Below are 24,245 nucleotides of genomic sequence, written 5' to 3' on the forward strand. Positions count from 1 at the left end.
TCCAGTTTTCTTGCCTGGAGAATCCCAGGGATGGAGGAGCCTCACAGGCTGCCGTCTATGGGGTCGCACAGAGTCGGACACGGCTGAAGTGACTTAGCAGCAGCAGCAGCAGCAGCACACCAACAATCGTCAAGAATCTTTTGAAACAAGGGAAACTGAGAAGAGTTGCTACCTACCAGGTGTTTCCCAAGGTTCTGGCCTGCCTGGCTTCACATTCCAGCTTCTCTGACTTTCTGGCCGTGTGGCGTGGGCAAGCTACTTCACCTCTGTGACTCCAGGGTTGTTCCTCGCTGTACCTTGAGAGAGAATTGCTGTGCAGATGGGATGAGGTCGGTAGGCCAGGTAAGTGCTAATAGTTGGTTGCCAAAATAAATGAACTTAGGACGCTGAGAGGCAGGGGCCCGGGCCCAGCAGGACCTGTCCCCCTTCTCCAGGCTGCCTCCCGCCCAGTGTCCTGCCACACCCCGGGAGAAGGGAGGGGCTCCGGCCTCACCTGTCACGGCCACTCACCCGCCCCGCCAACCCGCCTCCCAGAGCCTCCGGAAGGCAGAGAAAATCCTGGGCGGGGTTTTCGGCCACAGGTACTGGAAGGTTCGGGGCGATTCTGATAGAGGGGCCGACCCCGAGGGAAGGGTGTGCGCTGAGCTGCTGAGAGAGCCACCTTACGTCCAGCCACGACCAGGTAAGATATGAAGTCAGGCAGTTCTCTCCGCCCGCGCGCGCGGACACACACACACACACACACACACACACACACTCGAGACTTGATCCCAGGGATCCAGCGGCAAGTGGAGACTCAGGCTCTCCACTCCTTGACCTCTGATCCCCTCTGGGCTGCACCCCCACCTCGGGGCCTTGGCAAACCGGGCACCCACCACCCCTGCCCCAGCACGCTGGCTGCCTGATCTTCCCGTCAGTCCCCAAGCCGGCCGCCCTCCTCAGCTCCCTTCACCTCCCTTGCTGGCAGATCTGATACTTGACCCTGTAAGGTATAGTTCGGGAGGAGGCAGAAAAGAAGGAGAGATGACCTCAATGGAAGTGGGTTACCTTTATTCAGGCAAGGAGGGGCGACAGTTGGCCTAACGACCAGGCAGAGCACAAGAGGGATCAGGGAGGTTTCATATTTAAAGGGAGGTTTGTGGAAGCCATAAGGGAAACGTTGGTCAGGTGGGATGTTTTGGGTATTCTTTAGTTGAGATGGCATTTGTAGTTGGGCAGGGGGTGATAAGTCTCTGGCAGATGTAGGGGATGGAAGGTTTCTGAACACAGGGCGATTCGCCCCAGATAGATAAAACCCGCCTGGAGCATCAGGGCAGGACCTAAAGTTCAGTTTTGTTTTCTCCGATTCAGTAAGGGTCTTTGTTGTTTTCTTTTCTAGGCCCAAAGACTCCTTCAGAGCCCCCATCCCGTCCATCACCCCCGCTCTCCCTTCCCCACTCAAGGCTACCTGCCGCTTCCCTCCCTCCCTCCTGTCACCTGTTTTCCAGAAAGCAACCTGAGAATGAACGGCCAGGACGGGCCGCAGTGATTGCCCCCCCACCTCCGGGAGGCACAGGGGGCAAGACTCTGGTCGGAGACCCAGGGTTGCGGCCCCGCTCCCGCCCGGGAGGTGGCCGTATCTCCGGCTCCCTAGCTCCATCCTGAGTCCGCGCTTCCATTCTAGGCTGGACCTAAAGTCGAGGATATCAAAACGGTAGCCCCACATGTTTGTCTTAAGCTCTTTCCCAGCGTTCCGATCATGGGGTGAATTTTAGGAGAGGTGTGAATGCGGCGAAGCTGCCCACGCCTAGAGTAAGCGTGGAGGGCGTCCTGCGGCTGGGCGGGCACTGAGGTGGGTACCCAAGCCGACCTGGGGGAGGAGGCAGGAAGGGGCGGGGCTTTCGGAGCTGACCGAGCCGGACATGCAAATTACAGGGTGAGCTCTGGTGTGAGGACAGATGCAGGCCAGGAGGGGAGGCTGCGGCCAGACTCCCAGAGCCGAGTAGATGAGGCCAGGCCTGGGACAGAGAGGCGTGGACGAGAACGAGAACATTTAAAAGGAGTCATGGGCAGATTTTGGCGATCTCGCTTTTCTGAGGGACCTGGAGGCTGGATTCCCCCTGCAAAGTTGGGGTTCCTTTCAGTTCCTATCCTACCGCAACCCCCAACGGGATGACCCCCGCAGGGGTCCCCCCTCTCATCCCTCCCTGAAGGGTGTGATGCAGCTGTAAGGACGGAGGGCAGATAAAGAGATGGACTTCCTGACTTCAGAGGGCTGGAGGAAAAGGCAGGCTCCTCCCACTTGCCTTGGATCATGACTTTGCCCAGGACTCCAGCTGCCAGGTTTTTCCCTGCGGAGCGCGCCCCCAGGATCCACACGGGGGAGGGGTCCGGGGCGGGCCTGCTTTCCGAGTCTCCTCCCCTCCCCACGGCTTTTTTTTTTTGGTTGCCTCTGGGTCTTCCTTGATGCTCCTAGGCTTTCTCTAGTTGCGGTAAGCAGAGGCTACTTTTCCCTGGGGTGTAAGGCTTCTCATTTGTTGGCTTCTCTTGTTTCGGTTCCTGGGCTCTACAGCAACGTGGTGCACAAGCTGAGTTGCACGTGGCATGTGAAATCTTCCCTGACCAGGGATCAAACCCGTGTCCTCTGCACTGGCAGGTGGATTCTTAACCATTGGACCCCCAGGGAAGTCCTCAACTCTATTTTTTTTAAAAATCAAACTTCAATCATGGCAGGTGAATCACAGACACACTTACTCACTCTCTGGAGTAACAGCCCCCAGAGTCAGCTCCATCCATTGTCTCTGTATCTGACCAATGCAGCTACTTTGTTGGTCTCAGAATTCCCAGCCTCTGATGAGACTGATTCCTCCCCTAGGGCTGCCCTCCTCACAGTCATGTCTGACTTCTCCCAATGCTGTGTGTGATCTGTGGTCTAAATGCTAGATTTGACCATGACTCCTGCACCGAAAGGGGCTTCCCAGGTGGCGCTAGTGGTAAAGAACCCGCCTGCCAGTGCAAGAGATGCAAGAGACGTGGGTTTGATCCCTGGGTTTAGATGATCCCCTGGAGGAGGGCATGGCAACCCGCTCCAGTAGTCTAGCCTGGAGAATCCCATGGACAGAGGAGCCTGGTGGGCTACAGTCCATAAGGTTGCAAAGAGTTGGACACGACTGAAGCGACTTGCTATGCAAACACACACACAACCAATAGGAAAAGTGGAAAACCCACTGGTCGCTTGCCCAGAGCCCATACGGAACAGCACATTTTGCTTCGTATGTGATCATATAAAAAATGTACCGCATGTGTATATGTCCCAGGGACTGTTTTCATCCTCAGAGAAGTGAAGCCACTTGTCCAGAATCACAGCTAATGACTTTAGGAGCCTGAGATCAATAGCCTGCAGCTGGAGGGTGTACACCTAACCACAGAGAGATGTGGTTACTGAGTCAAGTACGTTGCCTGAAGGCTTCAGGTTCAGTGGCCTTATCTGGAGCTTGTGGGCAATAAGGCTGAGACTCTCATGAGCAAAAGCTGAACTTTGAAATGAACCTTTTAAAAAATCTATCTCATTTTTGATAGTGCTGGATACTTGTTGCTGCACACTGGCTTTCTCTAGTTGCATCAAGGGCAGAGGGAGCTACTCTTCGCTGTGGCACGTGGGCTTCTCATTGCAGTGGCTTCTCTTGTTGCAGAGCATTGCTTCTAGAACACCAGCTCAGTGGTTGCAGTGCATGGGCTCCACATGTGGAATCTTCCCGGACCAGGAATCGAACCTGTGTTCCCTGCATTGGTAGGTGGATTCTTATCCACTGGACCACCAGGGAAGTCCTTTGAAAGGAACCTTACTCAGTAAACCCAGGCTCCCTAGCTCCTCTCTTTCAATGCAAAAGGGGCTAGAGGAGGTCGTACCACTCAGACATCTGTTTCTGGCTGCGTTCAACACCTGGGGATTCCCAAAGAGCCCACGCCCCCAGCTGAATTGGTTCGATTCAAATCCAGGCATCTAGTTGACAAGCATGAGTCTCTTCTGGAAAGTGAACCCTCCAGCAATCTTACTGGACTCAGAGGATTTCAGTGACATGAATCAGAAGCAAGGCTGTGGCTTCATTAGGTCCTGTGATAACTTTTCTCAGCCATAATAAACCCAAAAGGACAAACTCTGCATGGCTTCTGGCAGCTTCCCAGCTTCAATCAGACCACACCTAACTTGATTTAACCCCAACATTCTCTTCTTAGTGGCTGTTTTTAAAATATTAATTTATTTATGGCTGCATTGAATCTTGTTGCATGCAGGCTTTCTCTAGGTGCAGCGAGCGAAGGCTACTCCCTAGTTGAGGTACGTGGGCTTCTCACCACAGTGGCTTCACTTGTAGTGGGGCACAGGCTCTAGAACTCAGGCGCAGTAGTTACGGCACACGTGCTTAGTTGCTCCTTGGCACGTGGGATCTTCCTGAACCAGGGATCAAACCCGTGTCCCCCGAATTGGCAGCAAGATTCTTATCCACCGAGCCGGCAGGGGAAGCCCCCTTAATGGCCACTTGGTTCAGCAGCTGGCCCAGGGGCACAAGCCCTAGACCAAATCAAATAGAAACTTCTATCTCTAAGCTACTGTGGTGCATAGCCTCCGGGATATGCTGTGGTTAAAGCTTGCTCAGGAGAAAGAGATGTACCTGGGTGGGAACTCTGTGTTCACAGAGAAGGAAGAAGGAAGTCTTTGAAAGAGAACAGAAAGCCGTCATTCCCAGGACTCTTCTCAGACACTGGCATTCCCATTCACTCAGAGTCCACACCTGCTCAAACAGTGGTCAGACCAGGATTTTCCCTGGGGCAACGTGTGTTGGCCCAGCCTAGACTGTGGAAGGACAAAGTCCATCAGTCTTTCTAGATGTGATCTTGGCAATGATAAGGTGTTCACCGTGAAGACATTACTTAATTACATCCTTACTGGCTTCTAGCCACAAAATAGGGAGTCAGAATCAATTCCTTTCCTTGCTCTTCTTTCCTTACAGCTGCTTTTTTAAATGTTCAGCAGCCGTACCTTCAAAGTCTCATCCTTTGGGGGAGGCATCTTTGATTTGTTTGAAATAATCTTAGCCAACAGCTTAATTAACTGCTTCTCTTTACAAACCACCGAGTCAAGGTGTATGATCCAGGATGGGGAATTCTCAGTGCCCTGGACCTCCTCGAATGAGGTTGCAGGAGCATGCAGCATGAGAGGATGGTCATGTCCCAGGTCTCCAGTGGGTCCCTGGGACTGGCCACCAACTGAGGGTCTTCGGCTTTCCACGGGAAGGAATTCAAGAGCGAACCACAGAAAAGTGAAAGCAAGTTTATTCAGAGAAATACACAGTTCATGGGCTTCCCAGGTGGCATGAATGGTAAAGAACCCACCTGCCAATGCAGGAGACATAAGACATGGGTTCAGTCCCTGGGTTGGGAAGATCCCCTGGAGGAGGGCATGGCAACCCACTCCAGGATTCTTGCCTGGAGAATCCCTTGGACAGAGGAGCCTGGCGGGCTACAGTCCATGGGTCACGAAGAGTTGGATATGTCTGAAGCAAGTTAGCATGCACGCACACATCCTTGAGGCAGAATAAGGACCATCTCAGAAAGTGAGAGCCACCCAGAGATATGGGGTGGTTAGTCTTTACAAGCTGGGATGTTTCACAGGCTGAGAAGTGGAAAGATTATTCCCACTATCTTGGAGAAGGGAGAGAGAGTTCCAGGAACGGGGTCACTGCCCACTTTTTGACTGTATATACTCAGTCTCAGAACTGTCATAGCGCCCACGGGTGTGTCATTTAGCATACGCTTCCCTGGTGGCTCAGACAGTAAAGCATCTGCCTGTAATGCGGGAGACCCAGGTTCAATTCCTGGGTCGGGAAGACTCCCTGGAGAAGGAAATGGCAACCCACTGCAGTATTCTTGCCTGGAGAATTCCATGGATTGAGGAGCCTGGTAGGCTACAGTCCACGGGGTCGCAAAGGGTCGGACACGACTGAGCGACTTCACTTCATTATTCCAATGAGCATATAATGACGCTCAAGGTCTACTGGAAGTCGAATCTTCTGCCATCTTGGACCAAATTGGTTCTCACCAGTTCTTGTTGCATCCTGTTTTTCTCAAAGTCTGTGTCATTCTTCAAGGGTGTGTCCTGCCCTCTTCCCTCCTATCTCAATACCAGATTGAGTCCCATGTATTTTCAGAAGGTCCGTCTGATGCAACCACCCTACTCCTGGAACTAACTTCTGTTGTAACCAGAGTTGAAAAGAACACGTTGTATAGTTGTTCAAATATTAGCAGATTTTCGAGGATTTCTTTCTTTCTTTACTTTTTAATTTTTGGCTGTGCTGGGTCTTTGTTGCTGCACGCAAGATTTCTCTCGTTGCAACAAGCAGGGACTACTCTCCAGTTGTTATGCGTGGGCTTCTCCTCGTGCTGGCTTCTCTTGTTTCGGAGCATGGGCTCTAGAGCTTGGACTTCGGTAGTTGTGGGACACAGGCTTAGTTGCCCCACGGCATGTGGGATCTTCCCGAACTAGGGATCAAACCCATGCCCTCTGCATTGCAAGGCAGATTCTTAACCACTGGACCACCAGGGAAGTCCTTTCTGGGACCTCTTGACCAGTAGTTGAAGTTCCTTTGAGATGCCTGCATGTCTCTTCCGCTATCCTCTGGTTACTGGCTCCTTGTGCTCCAGCCTGCATCTGATAAGTCCAGCCACACCAATCCGTACTCTCCCTTTCCAAACCGCCTGCTGTGGTTTCATAGTATGAACGTTGGGTCTTTGTTTCCATTTCCTAGCCTGGCGGGCTGCAGTCCAAGGGGTCACAAAGAGTCAGGCATGACTGAGCATGCACACACACATGCATACTCACAGTCAATAAACACCCACATTTCAACATACAGTTTGTATAGGCATAGTGTACGCATATGCTCACATACACATGTGGTATTTGTTCATAACCACCCTCACACCACATATATAATACACACTCAGTATGTACACAATACAGATATCACTCAGATATTTTGAGTTTGGTACCAGAACCACAACAATAAAGCAAATATTGCAACCACATAAGTTGTTGGTGTGGTTTTGCTTTCCCGGTGCATATGAAAGTTGCATTTACCCTATACTGTAGTCTATTAGGTGTGCAATAGCTTTATGTCTTAAAAAACAAACCCAATGTATGCAACTTAATTAAAAAACAGGTGGTTGCTAAAAAAATGCTCACCATCATCTGACAGTCTGGGGTTGCTGCAAACCTTCAATTTGTAAAAAAAAATACAGTAATCATGTGTGCCTCTATATATACAGCCATACAATACATCACAACATACGTTCGTATGCACACAATTTCACAGACCATAAGTACACACTGTAAAGATACCATATATACTCAGGAAACGCACATGCCATGGGTGTGTATACACACAGTGCATATACATGTGTAAACATGCGCATGTGAGTCCAATGGAAACACAATCATGTCACACACACTCCAGAGATGCACCCGCATACATGTACATGAGCACTCACACTTACGTCCATGCACACGTAGAGCCAATCCACAAGCACATATTGCCCACAATGTCTGCAAACACAGCTGTGCCACCAGCTTCATGTACAACCCCAGGGCCTCCCTCCCCGCAGCTAACCGGTTCCCTGCTCTCCCTCCCCAGACAGCCATGCTCAGCACACAGACATTTTTCTTCTTCCCCACGGCCCCCTTCGTCCTCTTTGTCTTCACCGCTTCCACCATATTTCACCTTCATCAGAGGCTAGAGAAGATGCAACTCGCGTGGGAGTTAGAGGCCCTGGAGCCAGCAACTACGGAGACCCCCTCGCGTCCCCAGCCGAGGCCCCAGCTGAAGGGCATGTGGACCATCAACGCCATAGGCCGCCTGGGGAACCAGATGGGGGAGTACGCCACCCTGTACGCCCTGGCCAAGATGAACGGGCGCGCTGCCTTCATCCCGCCCCAGATGCACAGCACGCTGGCCCCCATCTTCCGAATCACACTCCCGGTTCTGCACGACGCCACGGCCAGGAGCGTCCCCTGGAAAAACTACCACCTGAACGACTGGATGGAGGAGCAGTACCGCCACATCCCGGGGGAGTACGTGCGCCTCACCGGCTACCCCTGCTCCTGGACCTTCTACCACCACCTCCGCGCCGAGATCCTCCGGGAGTTCACCCTGCACCCCCACGTGCGTGAGGAGGCCCAGAACTTCCTGCGGGGTCTGCGGGTGAATGGCAACCTGCCGAGCACCTACGTGGGGGTGCACGTGCGCCGAGGGGACTACGTCCACGTTATGCCCAACGTGTGGAAGGGTGTGGTGGCCGACCGGCGATACCTAGAGCAGGCCCTGGACTGGTTCCGTGCTCGCTACAGCGCCCCCATATTTGTGGTCTCCAGCAATGGCATGGCCTGGTGTCGGGAAAACATCAATGCCTCCCGTGGCGACGTGGTCTTTGCCGGCAATGGCAACGAGGGCTCGCCCGCCAAGGATTTTGCCTTGCTCACGCAGTGTAATCACACCATCATGACCATTGGGACGTTCGGGATCTGGGCCGCCTACCTCGCAGGTGGAGAGACCATCTACCTAGCCAATTACACCCTCCCAGACTCTCCCTTCCTCAAAGTCTTTAAGCCAGAGGCAGCCTTCCTGCCAGAGTGGATTGGGATCCCTGCTGACCTGTCCCCACTCCTCAAGCACTGATGTTGGCTGGTTCTTGGCACCCCATTCTCCTTTTTGGACTCCCCCAAGATCAGTTCTGGGGTGTGAGGAGCACATTGTTACATGTTCCAGGGGGGCTTCCGTCTTGTACCATAATGCTTCAGGCTGCAAGCCTGAAGTCCCAACAGAAGTCCCAACTAACTTGTTTAAATAACATATTCATGAGTCTCACATAACATGAGCAGAGACGGCAGGTCTCCAGGGTTAATTCAGCCGCTCAACAGGTCATCAGCAACCCCAATACTATCCATCTTGTTGAGCTTCCATAATCTCTTAAATCAGCTCCCATATGCTCCTTTTGGTCCCAAGAGGGCTGCCACATACCCAGGTGTTGTACAGATATCCTCTTTCCAAGGCAGTAAAAAGAAGTTTGTTTTTATCTTGTGTCCCCTTTGAAGAGTGTGGGAAACCTTCCAAATCTCCCTGCAACTGGTCCCAGGTCTCATTGACCAGAAGGGTGTCGCATGCCCTCTGACCCCTTATAAGGCATGGTGAATTAGACCCTGGGTTGACTTAGCTTCAGATCAATAAATCATTGCTCCCTGCAGCTGTGGAATCAATGGGCCTCCTCTGAAGGACACTGTGGCTTGCAGTAAGAAAATTGGGGTGCTCTTACCAAGGAAGAAGGAAGAAATGTCTGCAGGGTGCAAAACAGGGAAGCCTTGAATAATTGTACAGCTTGATCACTGCACAAAGGCATTTGGCCAAGGAGGCAGGTGGGGCTTGCATAGAGCCCGTGATCTGCTCTCCAAGCCATGTGTCGCTGGGACTATGTCCACCCAGCAGGCTCACTTTTTTCTAGAAGTTAGTCTCCTCAGAGTGGGGACCTTTCGTCCAATTTTCATAAGAGAGCTGTATTGGCTAGTAGTTGCAATCCAAGCCCACATGCCCCACCTCTGCAACCCTAGCTTCCAGTGCTTACCATGCCTATTGCTAAGAACTCATAGACCAGTGTGGCTCAATGAACTTGACGAGAGCCCATTCATCCTTTTAGTAAATGCCTGTCGTGATGAACCCAACAGGATCCCTGCTCTCAAGGGCTGTGTTGACAAAACATGATGGCTTAAAGTGACAGTGGTTAATTCTTTCTCAGCTGGGTGAGTCTCTGTTGCATGCAGTGCCAGCTGAGGTCTCTTATGAAGCTGCATTTCTGTGGTGCTCATTCGGAGTATCCTGCAGGACAGGATAGCTCAGACTCCCTTGGCAACATGGCTTTCAAATTGTTTGCTGACACATTTGCTGTGGGAGTCCTCAGGGATCCTCATCATGTAGAAAGTAGAGCTATCTGAAGCTGCCATGCTGTGAGGAAGTCCAAACATAATGGGAGGCCCCACAGAGATGCTCCAATTAACAGTCATAGCTGAGCCAAGCTTCATCCCAGCCCAGGCATCAGAAATGTGAGTGTAGAAGCCACCAGTTGTTCCAGTCAACTTCACATTTCTGGCAAGCCAGCTCAGTCTCCTGACAACATGTTGCAGAGTCAGGCCATATCTGAGTTCCTGATTCACAGATTCTATGAGTGTAATAATATTCTGATTGTATGCTAGTGAAGTATTGGGATGATCTGTTGGGCAGTCATAAGTAACTGAGTAACAAACTAAATAGATTATTCTCTATATTTGCAAAATCTTTTATGACTTGGCGTGAAATAGGCCAACGTGAACTTCTTCACCTGACTTGAGATCCCACATGCAAAGGTCCTGTGGCAGAGGGGAGTCTAGTGAGATGAGACTGGTGCGACTGGAATACATGGAGACAGATATAAATGGAGATGTTAACAGGGTGGGACTGTGAAATGCCTCATCGACCAGGATAATAAGGACTCTGGGTTTTATTCCAAGACCAATGCGAAGCCATCAAAGGGCTTTCATTAGAGGCATGAGACGATCTGATTTGGGGCTTCCCAGGTGCCTTAGTGGTAAAAGAATCCGCTTGCCAATCCAGCAATAGGAGATGCAGGTTCAATCCCTGGGTCAGGAAAATCCTCTTAAGGAGGAAATGACAACCCATTCCAGTATTCTTGCCTGGAGAATCCCATGGACAGAGGAGCCTGGTAGGTTACAGCCCATAGGGTCACAAAGAGCTGGACAGGACTGAGCACACGCACTCGTGCACACATATGATCTGATTTGCTGTGTGGACATATCTGTCCTCTGTGTGGAGGTAAGAATGTAGGGGCAAGGGTGGAGAAAAAGAGACCAGTCAGAAGGTTACTGTAACAGTCCCAGCACCCTAAGATGGTGGACCAAGGAGGCAATGTGACATAGAAGTCTCATTTCAAGACTCCTAGCATCTCTCTGCCACAGTTTGACATTCCCGAAAAAAGATGATCCGATAGCTCAATCGGATTGATATTTGAGTCAGGCATCCACCATGAGTCAATTACTGGAGGCCATGGGGAGGGGATCACCTAATACCAACATGGCCACTGTGTTTGTAAGGGGGTTGGTTCAAAAAAAGGTAATGAAAGAATACCCTAAGAACTGGGAATATGCTCCCAGAATGGATATATAGGGAAGAAAAGGTTTGCCACTCACATTTCAGTGACGAAGCAAGTTATGTAGTCATACCCAGTTTCAAAGAGGTGTTGAGAAAAGATTAATCAGTGGATCTAAGAAAGAAATGAAAAATCCTATTCAAGACAAATTTGAGGATTATCCCAGGTGGCTCTGCTGCTGCTGCTGCTGCTACGTCGCTTCAGTCGTGTCTGACTCTGTGCAACCCCATGGACTGCAGCCTACCAGGCTCCTCCTTCCATGGGATTTTCCAGGCAAGAACACTGGAGTGGGTTGCCATTGCCTTCTCCCCAGGTGGCTTTAGTGGTAGAGAACCCACCTGCTAATGCAGGAGACATAAGAGACGGGTTTGATCCCCAGATCAGGAAGATCCCCTGCAGGAGGGCGTGGCAGTCCACAGAGCCAGACACGACTGAAGTGATTTAGTACTTAACCCAAGAAGAGCGTCTCAGAAAAGTCTGAGAACTGTTCCATTGGTTAGAAATCAGGCATAGTTATATAAGCTGATTTTTGGTTCTTTTCTTTTTTTGAGTCAGCGGACTGTACACCAGATGACATGTTATTGACAGTTTACATAATCCAGATCAAAGAGTCATTCCTAGGTCATCCAGGGCATGTGACCCCTTATAAGATCAAGAAGGAATGTTATCTTTCAAAGAGTTGTCCCGACGTTGCTGAGAGAACGTGGCCCTTCATGGTTGAGCAGGTGTTCCTGCCCGTGGGGGAGGTTTGGTCGATGGGTAATAGACACACGAGGCACAGTGTGGGGAGAGGGGAGGTCAAAGGGCAGAGAAGCATTTTTATGTTTAAGTTTTTCTTGTCTTGCCATAAAACATGTGTTTTATGTCGCCAGAGGGTGAGCTAGAGCACCCTGCCCACATGCCTCAGGTTCATGCACGGCTCTAATGGACAACTACCTCACATCCCCTTGCAGGCCCCTGCGGTCTCTCTGGGTGGTGCTCTTGGGACCCCTTTCTTATGGCTTGGTACCCATGGAATGGAAGGCCACACTACTTTACTCAGCTGATAAGTTTCTTGGTAATTCTACTGAAGGAGTCCCCTTTCAAATTTCCAGCCTTATTTTATACAGCTTGAGAGGGTGGAGATCACTAGACCAGGGTTTGCTATTTAAAAAAAGAAATTCAACGTTCATTTATTAATTTTGCATTCTCTATTTTCTTCATGGACATCTAAAAATGAATTTGGGGAGGGTCATATTTTACATGCTTCCAATTTAAAGCAACTTCACAGTGGGTCATAGTTTCCAAAAACAGCCATGACCATGTCTCCCCCTGGATTTCAGCTGCCCCCAAAGCCTTCCCCTGCCTGTCCCCACCTCAGTAAATGGCACCGTCTGTTTACTTCAACCAAACACTTAAACTTACTCTTGACTTTTTTCTTTCACAGTTAATAGAACAGCAAGTTGTCAGCTTTCCCTTGAAAATGTACCCTGAATCTGATCTTCTTTTTTTTCTTAATCATCACAATTCCATCTTGGTGGAAGTCACCACCATCTCCACCTGGACATGTGTAGAAGTCTCTCTAAAAACAAGCTAAACAGGGACTTCCCTGGTAGTCCAGTGGTTAAAACTCTGGCACTTTCAAAAAAAAAAAAAAAAAGAGACATTTTCATGGTTGCAATATCCACATGTCACAAAGCTCACATGCAGAGTATGTAAACAGTGCCTATGAGTCAGTAAGAAAAAGACAATTACTTCATTAGAAAATATGGGCCATGGAGAAGGAAATGGCAACCCACTCCAATATTCTTGCCCGGAGAATCCCATGGACGGAGGAGCCTGGTGGGCTACAGTCCACAGGGTTGCAAAGAGTCAGACATGACTGAGCAACTTCACTTTCACTTTTCAGTATCTCTGATAACCTGTTAAGTAAGTAAAAGTTTTGTATTAGGGTGAAGATAATGCTAGTCAAGAGATTTCTTTAGACCTGACCTGTTTGTCCTGTTGTGATAATACATAACATTAAGTTGGTCTGGGAATATCATATATGACCTAATTCATAATTTCATAGCTTAAAAAAGAGCCACATTTTAAAAGCTTGAATGATCAGGATAGTATTTATCAAATTTTAATAATTACTGAATACATGAAAATACATTAGTTTCAATGTTACTAGAAATTAAACAGTACATGAAGAATCAGCTTATTCAGCCAGAAAGCATGCATCTGAACAGCACGTCTTCACTCATTAGAGATGTAATCGTTGATCACATGATTGTGAAATAGGATTGTTTTGTAGAATTCTGGAGATGGAGTTGAGTCTTTTCTGTAATCTCAAAGTACAGTAGACACTTCTCTGTTGTGGGCCCAAAGCCACAACCACTAAGAGCTTTAAACTGTCAGCAGCTGGAATCCCAACAAACAGCTGGATCAAACTTCATTAGCTAAGATCTTACATAGCCATGGGGAAGAAATGATTCCATGATTCCTGTACATAATAACTGGCTGGCCATCATTTGTGGAATACAGTCAAAAAGTAAAAAGGACTATTAAAAATCTTTGAACTTTAAAAAAAAAAAAGAAAACATGGGCCCCAAAAAATTGAGGAGATGGTTTGAAAACAATGATTAACAAGTGTCAGTTAGCACATGAAGATATGTGTTCAAGTTGCTTATTTCCCTTCCACCTCAGTTACTGTCCCGAGGTCTGCCCTCAACTGCTTCATTTTACAGTTCATCCTCTCCACCCCATAGCCTGCTCCGCTCACTTCAGATCCTGGAGGGTGACTGTATGGGGCAGGTTATTAGGACGGGAGGTATTTCTCCTGGGATGTTTCCTCACTGCTACATGTTCTATCATTACCTAGGAAATTATTCTGACCCCCCCAAATTCTACATTTCTGCTTTTTAACCCACTCAGTTTGTAGTACTTTGCTACAGCAACCCTAGGAGACTAATTCAGTGTGGTGCTGGAGAAGACTCTTGGACTGCAAGGAGATCCAACCAGTCAGTCCTAAAGGAAATCAACCCTGAACACTCAATTGGAAGGAGTGGTGCTGAAGCTCCAATACGTTGGCCACCTGATTCGAAGAACTGACTCACTGGAAAAGACCCTGATGCTGGGAAAGATTGAGGGCAGGAGGAGAAGGGGGTGACAGAGGATGAGATGGTTGGATGGTATCAGCGACTCAATGGACATGAGTTTGAGCAAGCTCTGGGAGCTGGTGATGGACAGGGAAGCCTGGTGTGCTGCAGCCCATGGGGGTGGCAAAGAATTGGACACGACTTGGCGACTGAACAACAACAAGATAGTAGGGAGGGGAGAGAGTTGTTTCTTAGTGGTTTTATGGAGTTTCTTCTGTTAACCAAGCTTCAGTAAAAGGTTGGTTGTGCCCTATCTGTTCAATTTAATTAATTATGTTCATGGTTGTGGGGTGTTTTTTTCTAAGAAGTAGCATTCCCTGGGGGTTCTATCCATGGCTCATTTTTCTCCCTGGGTGATTTCATAGTTTCATAGCTGTATTTTGATGACTCTCACATTTTTATTTTAGGGCCAGAAACATCCCTTTAGGCAAAAAAAAAAAAAAGTTTAATAATAGAATTACTTTAAAAATTCCAGGGAATTCCCTGGGTGTCCGATGGTTAACACTCTACACTTTCACTGCAGGGGGCATGGGTTTGATCTCTTGTCAAGGAACTAAAACCCCACATATGCCTCACAGCACAGCCAAAGGAAAAAAAAAAAAGAAAAATTCCAAAAGCAGAGAGTGCTGAGAAAAGGAGGCTCTGGTGCTGCTGCTACTGCTGCTAAGTCACTTTAGTCATGTCCGACTCTGTGTGACCCCAGAGATGGCAGCCCACCAGGCTCCCCCGTCCCTGGGATTCTCCAGGCAAGAACACTGGAGTGGGTTGCCATTTCCTTCTCCAATGCAGGGAAGTGAATAGTGAAGTCGCTCAGTTGTGTCCGACTCCTAGCAACCCCATGGACTGCTCTACCAGATGTTAAAAACTAACGTCACGCCTCAATAAATAAAACAGTGTGATCCCAGTGCATGCAAAAAAGATGAAAGGAACCTGTTTGGAAAGGTCAGAGATGGATAGAAATCCACTGGGGATTTACTGCAGGTTGAGAATAGCATTACAAATTAATGATTGAAAAGTGGCTTCTTAACAAACAATGGCAAAACATCCAGAGGAGAAAAAGCAAGCTCATAAAAAGAAAACTTACAAAATACAGAATTTAAAAACAAAAGTATAAAATGTAAAAAGATCATGTGTCATTTTTAATTCAAATATGGAATTATACGAACTTGAGCAACTTGCTGTTCTTTATAATCTGCTATATAAAGGGGGCTTCCCTGGGGGCTCAGTGGTAAAAGAATATGCTTTGTCAGTCCAGGAGTGGAAGGGGATGTGGATTCTATCCCTGGGTTGGGAAGATCCCTTGGAGAAGGAAATGGCAACCTGCTCCAGTATTGTTGCCTGGAAAATTCCATGGACAGAGAAGCCTGGCGGGCTACAGTCCATGGGGTCGCCAAGAGTCGGGCACAACTGAGCGACTGAATGCACGTTTTTCCACTGTGTGGAAGCAGCATTTTTCCAGTCCCTTTGGTACTTGCAGAAAATTCTATTGTATTCATCAACTGTGGTACATCCATACTCTTACTGAAGATTTTAAGGGTGTTTGTTATTTGCTTTTACAAATAACGCTGGGGAGAATATCCTTGTCATTTGCCATTTTTGGCTGTAGTGTGAAAAATCTTTATGCATGCATACTAATACTTCTTTTTAAGGATATATTATTAGAATTGAAATTTCTGGGTTGTGGAGTGTGCATTTAAAATCAATTGTGCTGCATAACTTGTGGGGAAAAAGAAAGTTCTGTCCCAGCCAATCTCCCACAGTCTTACCAAAGTTGGAGATTACTATCTTTTAAATCTTTCTCTGATTTTTTTTTTTTTTTTTGCCTGTGCTGAATATTTGCTTTGCAGCTTGGAGGCTTTCCCTAGTTGCTGTCCATGGGCTCTAAAGCACATGGGCTCAGAGCAAGCATGCAAGTTGTTGCGGCTGCTTAGCTGCCCAGCAGCAGGAGGGATCCTAGTTTGTTGATCAGGGATCAAACCCACATTCTCTGTATTGGAAGGCAGATTCTTAATCACAGGACCACTAGGGGAGTCAGTTTCTTTGGCAGGGATGGGGGGCGGGGCACGGAAATGGCATCTTTTTTCAATTATATTTTTCTTTGAGTGAGATCTCTTTTAGTCTTTTCATCACTTCTCCTGAGCTTTGAAGTCAGTCTACTAAGCAAGATTCTCAGATTCTCAAACTCAATAGGTCAAGGTGAATTCAGTAATTCTTCATTTTGCTCCTCTTAAGCTATTTCTCTTTCCCATCTTTTCTCATCAGCCACCCCAAGCCCTCTGCGTCAACCCAACCCTGGGTTTTAATTCTTTCCTTTTCTTTATTTGCCACCTTCTGTCAGTTACAAAGTCCTGATGGTTATTTTTTTAATTCTAACATCATACATGTGAAACATTCATAAAATGTATAGTTTAAAAAATAACAGAGCAGAAACCTCTATCCAGCTTAAGGCCAGATGTTTCCGGGGACCCCACGACCACTCTCAGGTTCAATGATTTGCTGGAATGACTCACAGGACTCAGCAAAGCCATCAGACTCACATTTGTGTTTTATTACCGTGAAAAGATGGGGCTTGCCAGATGGTGCTGCTGCTGCTGCTCCTGCTAAGTCGCTTCAGTCGTGTCCGACTCTGTGCGACCCCATAGATGGAAGCCCACCAGGCTCCCTCGGCCCTGAGATTCTCCAGGCAAGAATACTGGAGTGGGTTGCCATTTCCTTCTCTAATGCAGGAAAGTGAAAAGGGAAAGGGAAGTCGCTCAGTCGTGTCCGACTCTTAGCGACCCCATGGAGCCTACCAGGCTCCTCCATCCATGGGATTTTCCAGGCAAGAGTACTGGAGTGGGGTGCCATTGCCTTCTGTGCCAGATGGTGCTAGTTAGTGGTGAAGAACCCTTCTGCCACTGCAGGAGACACAGGAGATGCGGGTTTGATTCCCCGGCCAGGAAGATTCCCCTGGAGAAGGGCCCGGCAACCCACTCCAGTATTCTTCCCTGAAGAATCCCATGGAGAGAGGAGTCTGGCAGGCTATAGTCTATGGGGTCTCAAAGAATTGTGCATGGCAAGTGACCTTGCAGGCATGCATGCACAGTGAAAAGATACAAATTAAAATCAGCAGAGGCAAAAGGGACACAGAGCAGAGTCCAGGAGAGACCAGGTGGAAGCTTCTAGGGGTCTCTCCCAGTGGTGTCATATGAACAGCACTCAATTCTTCTGGCAACACGTGTGACAACACAGTGCTAAGTATTGCCAAACAGAGAAGCTCCTGCAAGACTTGGTGTCCAGGATACTGTGGGTCGGTCACGTAGGCAGGTCTGGATGCCCATGTGACTGACCTCAGCTACTCAGACTCCCAGCACCACCAGAAGTCAAGCTGATACAGTGCAGTCCAAGCCCCCAAGTAAACAAAGACACTCTTGTCAAGTAGGGCAAGCCAAGGGATTTGAGGTTATGCGCCAGGAGCCAGTCATGGGTCAGTCTTCTCTTTGGAATACACAGGGTTTGAGGATCCCAAGACTGCTGAGTTCACCCTTTAATGCACAGCTGGGATGCTATCAGAAAGCCTCTCTCCCCTACTGCAGCTAATGGTGACTCTCAGTTTTGCTGGCATATTTCTATCTTTCTTTATCCTTTTACCATCTCCAGATGGGTCTGTAAACACAATTGTTTTGTTCTACTTGGTTTGTTTGTTTGTTTTGGCATGTGAGATCTCTGTTCCCCAACCAGGGATCAATACCCCCTGAATAGGGAGTGTGGAGTCTTAACCACTGGGCCACCAGGGAAGTCCCTGGCTTGGTCTTTATTTCCCAGTTTTAGTGAAACACAGTTTATAGACAATAATAGTCACTCACTTGATAGCAGCATTATTCACTATAGCCAAAAAGTAAAAACAACTGAAATGTCCATCAACTCCTGAAGGGATAAACAAAATACAGTGGGTCCTTAAAATGGCATATTATTCGTTCATAAAAAGGAGCAAAATTCTGTAGCCAAAAGTGGGGGTCTGGCTGCTTACTGCTCAGAAGCTAAGAGGCAAAATTTGTGGAAAGGAAAGTCAGCGTTATTTTGGATGATGGTAACTGGGCAGGGAGGGTGGACTTCTGTTCAAAGGCTGATCCCCACCCCCACCCTCTCCACCACGCCTTCACAATCAGTGGGAAAGAGGTTGTATAGACCGAAGGAGGAGGCTACATGCAGAAATGTCACAGACAGCTCTGACAGTCATCTTGAAATTGGTCATGTGGTAATATGATCAGTGTCATCCTGATTGTTTTAAATACAGTTAATCTTCAGTTCCAGGGTCAGTTTTTTCCCATTTCCTTGAGGCCAGTTCTCAGAATTGCAGTAGCTCATGTCCTGGCTACCATCTGGTCATCATTTAGTTAATTTCTTCAACCCAGTGGAGATTTCAATATCTACAAGACAGCTCACAAGACTTGGCTCAGAATATTACCTATTGCATAGCCCTTGAAGAGGAACTAAGGGTCCTTGACTCTGCTTACTAACTAGTTATTTTTTCATCCTGTTGGACCGTTTTTCTTTGCTTCTGCATTTTCTCCCTTCTCTGATTAAATTACTTCTTTGATTAAAGTTTTTCCTGAAGACACAGTGGGGAAGAACCATGGGATCCTGCTGTTTCAATACTGTACATGCTAAAACATGCGCCAGCCTTGGAAACATTATGCTGAGTGAAAGAAGCTGAACACATGCACCACTAATGATTCCATGCATATGAAATGTCCAGAACAGGCAAATCCAGAGAGACAAAAAGTAGATTACGAGTTGCCTAGTGGGAGGAGGCTTCCCCTGTGGCTCAGATGGTAAAGAAACTGCCTGCAATGCAGAAGACCCAGGTTCGATCCCTGGGTTGGGAGGATCCCCTGGAGGAGGGCACAGCTACCCACTCCAGTGTTCTTGCCTGGAGAATTCCATGGACAGAGGAGCCTGGTGGGCTGCAGTCCATGGGATCCCAAAGAGTTAGGCGCTACTGAGTGACTAACTTCACACACACACACAGAGTGGGGGGAAGTTTGGGAGGAAATGGGCAGTGACTGCTAACGGGTATATGATATTGACTGTGGTGCTGGATCGGCAACTCTGTGAATATCCTAAAAAGCAACCACTGATCTGCTTCTGTTGCCGATCCACACTTGGGTCTGCTTGCCTATGTGCAGTAAAGCCAGTCTGCTGACACTGGGTTGTGGTGAAGGAAAGCACAGCATTTACTGCAGGCGCCAAGCAAGGAGTCCAGGCAGCTGGTGCTTAAGAGACCCAAACTTCCCCGTAGCTTTTAGGGGAAGATTTCTAAAGATCGGAGCAGAAGGGTGGTTGTGGGGTGTGTAATCAGCTCTTGGACATTCTTCTGATTGGTGGGTGGTAAGGTAATCAGAAGTCAACATCATCAGCCTTCTGGTTCCAACCAGTCTGGGGTCTGCAAACTTGTGGGCAGTATATAATTGACGTCTTTCACCGGGTGGGGGTTTCAGTATCTGCAAAACGGCTCAAAGGATGACTCAGAATATTATATACAGCCCTTGAGGAGGAACTAAAGGTCTTTGACTCAAAACAAATAATTTATTTTGTTTTTTTGGCTATGCTAGGTATTTGTTGCTGTGCGTGGGCTTTGTCTAGTTGAGAGCAGGGGCTATTCATTGCGGTGGGCAGGCTTCTTGTTGCAGAGCATGGTCTCTGGGGCTTCAGTAGTGGAAGCACGTGGGCTCAGTTGCTGTGGCGGACAGGGCTAGTTGCCCCCTGGCATGTGGGATCCTCTCGGCCCAGGGATGGAACCTGTGTCCTCTGCATTGGCAGGCGGATTCTTACCTACTGGACCACCAGGGAAGTCCAACAATCGCTGACACTTAATGAGCACTTACTGTATGCCAGCATTGTTCTAAGCACTTTACACAAGTTAACTTGGTTATTCCTCACACCAACCCCACAAAGTACTATTGTCTTCGTTCCCATTATATGGATGAAGAAACTGAGGCACCGAGAGTTTGAATGGCTTGCTCTAGGCCATGAAGTTAGTGATGGAGAGATAAGTCCACTCAGGTGGATTTGACCCCAGAAATGAGACTCTCAACCACCGTGGCACCTGCTCCTGTGTCAACCCACTCCTGGGTGTGTTTCCCAGAGAAATTCTCCCACGGGTCCCTAAGGGGCTGTGCTTGATGAAGATGATGAGGGAGAGGAGGATGAGTGATGGAGAGGATGAGGGTGAGGATGACGGTCTCGGGTGGTTGGTGGAGCTGGGAGCTGGGGGGTGGCCACCACTGGTGCAACAGAAAGAAAAAATAAGGTGGAGGTAAAAGGCAGACTAGAAGTCAGCATTGGAAGCAGCCAACTAGATATGTGGTAACAGAGAGGGGAGGGAAAAAGACAGGGAGGAAGGGGTGGGGTGGAAAGAGAAGAGGAAGAATTCATTTTTTAAAGGAATTCCCTGGTGGTCCTGTGGTTAGGACTCTGGGCTTTCAAGGCCAAGGGAGTGGGTCTAATCCCTGATTAGGCAACTATGATCCCACAAGCTGCACCACCAGAAGAAAAGAAAGAAGAAAGAGAGAGAAATACATACCTATATATATGTATATTCTTCTCCAGTCTACCCAGTGAATATGAATGTACCCTTCTGTGGAATATGTCTATAAGCTAAATTGGTAATTTGGGTAGTTTGGGTAAATTGGGTAGTAATTTGGGTAAATTGGGCTTCCCTGGTAGCTCAGATGGTAAAAAATCTTCCTGCAATGCAGGAGATCTGGGTTTGATCCCTGGGTTGAGAAGATCCCCTGGAGAAGGGAATGGCTACCCCAAGTATATTCTTGGTCTTTTTCACGCTTCCATTAAGATCATGAAAAGGTAGCATGGTGGGAGACCCCTCCCCCTAATCTGACCTCATCCTCTCCCCAGCTCCCCCATAGGTCCAGCTCTCATTTCTCCTGCCTCCTTGAGGGAGGCCTAGCACTCTCTTCAGGGGCAGGAAGAAGCAGCTGAAACTGTTGGGGGAGATACAGTGACTGAAACCATCCATGCTGGGCAGGCACCATAGTAACCATCTGGTGAGTTACTTTATGACAGGCGGTCTGCTAAGGAACACGGAACTAATAAACCACCGCCAACCAGAAGAGCTTGGGAGAGGTCAAAAGGAAATCCCATGTGTACTACCGCCTGGCAGAATCCTTCTTGCTGACATCCATCTTGGCTGAGCTATGCGCGCACCACCAGGAAGGACTCTGAGTCACCACCAGGAAGGACTCTATGAGTTGGAATGATCAGCCAAAGATAACCCAGAGACTAATCCCATCACCATAAAACCCTGAGACTGCAAGTCACGTGGCAGAGCAGTTCTCACCCTTCCCAATAAAATCTCTTGCTTTGTCAACACAAATTGTCCGTGTGTTTCCTTGGACAATTCATTTCTCAGTGTCAGACAAGAGCCCACTCTCGAGCCCTGGAAGGGGTCCCCCTTCCTGCAACAAAATTTCTGGAGAAGGGCTGGGGGACAGGCAGAGGAGAAGACAGGACCCAAGCCTGTCCCTCCGGTTCTGGATTCACACCTGCACACCCCACCCATTCTTGGGTCTGTCTGTCCCATCTCCACCTTCCAGACAGTTGCTTAGCTAGCTGCCCCTAGCCTTGGCTCTTCTCTGGGACTGCACACAGGACCTGCAGGCTCTCAGCCCAATGCTGCCCTCCTCTGGATGTAGGAGAGATGGGGACAGAGTGAAGAGGACCCAGGGGCAGGCAGAGGTGGGAACAGAGGCACAGAAGTGTCAGAAGGGAAACAGAAACAAAGGAAGACCCCTTCCCCAGGGCTGACTCTATCCCTTTCCCAGCAACATTCAGCCTGACATAAAGGATCCTGCAAGACCCAGCCGCCACCCACCTCTCTAGTCCCAGATTCTGCCATAGCACAGACATCCACTTTTTATTCCAGGAACCCTGACCTCACATGTTTCCCCAGGTAACAGCACCCTTCGCACCTTCAAGCCTTAGTGTGTTTTTCACCCTCAACAAGGATGCTGTCTTCCAAGGGATTCCTGACTATCTCCTCTTCAATCCTCTTAGTCTTAGCAAAAAATGTTTCCTCTGACCACCCTGTCCCATTCCCCTGTAAATTCTGGTACTTTCTAGGATTCATGCCCCTCCTACCCCATTGCCATGAAAATACTTATCACCCTGCATTGGGACTCTCTTCAAATGTCTGAGCTTCACCAGAGCAGAGATCGAGGCTCTTTGATTTTTCAACCCTGAGGGCACAGCCTGTGAATTTCTGAATGCAATTTCAAACCCTACTCCAACACCTCCTGTCTGTGTGATCCTGGGCAGGTCACTCCCCTTCTCTGATATTTAATTATTTCCTCTGGAAAGTAAGGTGAAAATTCCACCTGATGGGTTTGGAAGACACCAAAGATTCCCTTTCCCTCATGGTAATGAGCATTTGTTCCCTTCCATTTTTATCTTGAATCTTCAATATTCGCTGGAGTTTACACACTTTGAGGCACTAGAATTGTTGATCAGCAGCTAGTAATGGTGGTTAACATTTATCAGTGCATGTCACTTGCCAGGTCTGGTTTCTGGACAGTCTCAGTGAACTCTCTCAGTCACACTGGGCTGTAGGAATGAATAAAGAAACTTACATGACAGTGACAAGGGAAGTTACGACTCTAGGCACTGTAACACACAACCAATCTGCAGCATATTCTCACTTGTAGTGGACATCATTGTTGGCCTGCCCAGGTTCCCTCAGATTCCTCTTACCAGTTCTGTGTACCCAGCACTCAGCCTCTGAGTGTTTTATGCATTAATCTTGCCTTTTTATTTTCTGTATTTCTGGAGCTTTGACATCTGGGGCTTTGCTGATGGAGGGACTGCCCTCCCAGGGCTGGCCAATCCCTAGAGGTAAGAAAGGACTTACATCTAAGCATGCTGTTCACATGCAAACCAACCAACCCAGTGCCTGTACTTCAGGCCACTATTCATTTGCCCCTCCAAACCCAAGTTCAGGTAACTGGGGACAACTCTTACACCCCAGAGCCTGCTGATGTTATTCAAACTAGACAATCCTGAGCTTACAGATCCTTGGCACATCTGTTATTTCCTAAGGAAACCACAATAAAGACTCTTGGGTCCAAGTTTTCCCTCTTCCTCTCTACCTCCTGACTGACCCTGGTGTTTCTCCATATAGCCCTGCATAGCTTGGCAATGCCCCCTGCCTTTGGGACCTATGAAAATAACAACCTGTTTCTTCACTGGCAATTGTCTCCTGATCTATTGGCCTCACCATACCTGAATAATAATAAAACCTATATTTTAAAACAGTTTGCTGCTAACAGCTTACCCTGCAACTTTGTTTCCAGGACCGCTGGTATGCTCAAGGTGCCTGGGAGTTTATCTCATGTCCCCTTCTTGTGACCTGTGACCCACGATTGCCTTAGAGGTATATAGTGGCAAGTCTCCAAAGATAGCTCCCAATGACCATGCCCCTGAAATTCACACATTTGTGTAGTATTATTTCATATTAAGCCTGGCCTGCTCCGACTTACATTAAGGAGTAGAATGTGGTGGAAGCGACACTGTGCCAGTTCCAAGTTTAGCCTTTAAAAAATTGAAGTTTCTGCTTCCTTCCCCAAGGAATGCTCACTCTGGGGAGCTCTGAGCTACCAAGTAAGGGGTCCAGCTACCTGTTGGAGAAAGAAACCACGTGGAGAGGGAGAGCAGTGAGGCTACAAAGAGGCTGCGAGAAGTCCAGATATCCCACGGTCCAGTAGAGTCATGCCTCCTAGCCATCCCTACCAAGGGGCCAGATGCAGCTGAGTGCGCCATCTCAGATATTATAGCCCAGCTGGGCCCTAAGATGACTGTGGCTTTAGTTGATGCTGTATGGCACCAAAGAACCATGTCACTGAGCCCAGT

General features: G+C 48.3%; 1 protein-coding gene across 3 annotated transcripts; it reads left to right on the forward strand.

Annotated features, from left to right (window-relative positions):
* The first annotated feature begins 466 nt into the window (after window positions 1–466).
* LOC138419038 (galactoside alpha-(1,2)-fucosyltransferase 2) lies at window positions 467–9,270 on the forward strand. 3 transcript variants are annotated; one of them, XM_069551144.1, is made up of 3 exons: window positions 559–682; window positions 1,379–1,831; window positions 7,665–9,270. In XM_069551144.1, exon 3 carries the CDS (start codon window positions 7,671–7,673, stop codon window positions 8,703–8,705), a length of 1,035 nt encoding a protein of 344 aa, XP_069407245.1. In that variant the 5' UTR covers window positions 559–682; window positions 1,379–1,831; window positions 7,665–7,670; the 3' UTR covers window positions 8,706–9,270. The 3 variants fall into 3 exon arrangements, with proteins under 3 accessions (XP_069407243.1, XP_069407245.1, XP_069407244.1); XM_069551143.1 differs by having other exon boundaries at window positions 561–682; window positions 1,379–1,693; XM_069551142.1 differs by lacking the exon at window positions 1,379–1,831 and having other exon boundaries at window positions 467–682.
* The last annotated feature ends 14,975 nt before the right edge of the window (window positions 9,271–24,245 follow it).

The sequence above is a fragment of the Ovis canadensis genome, chromosome 14, assembly GCF_042477335.2.
Source record: "Ovis canadensis isolate MfBH-ARS-UI-01 breed Bighorn chromosome 14, ARS-UI_OviCan_v2, whole genome shotgun sequence".
Lineage (NCBI taxonomy): Eukaryota > Metazoa > Chordata > Mammalia > Artiodactyla > Bovidae > Ovis > Ovis canadensis.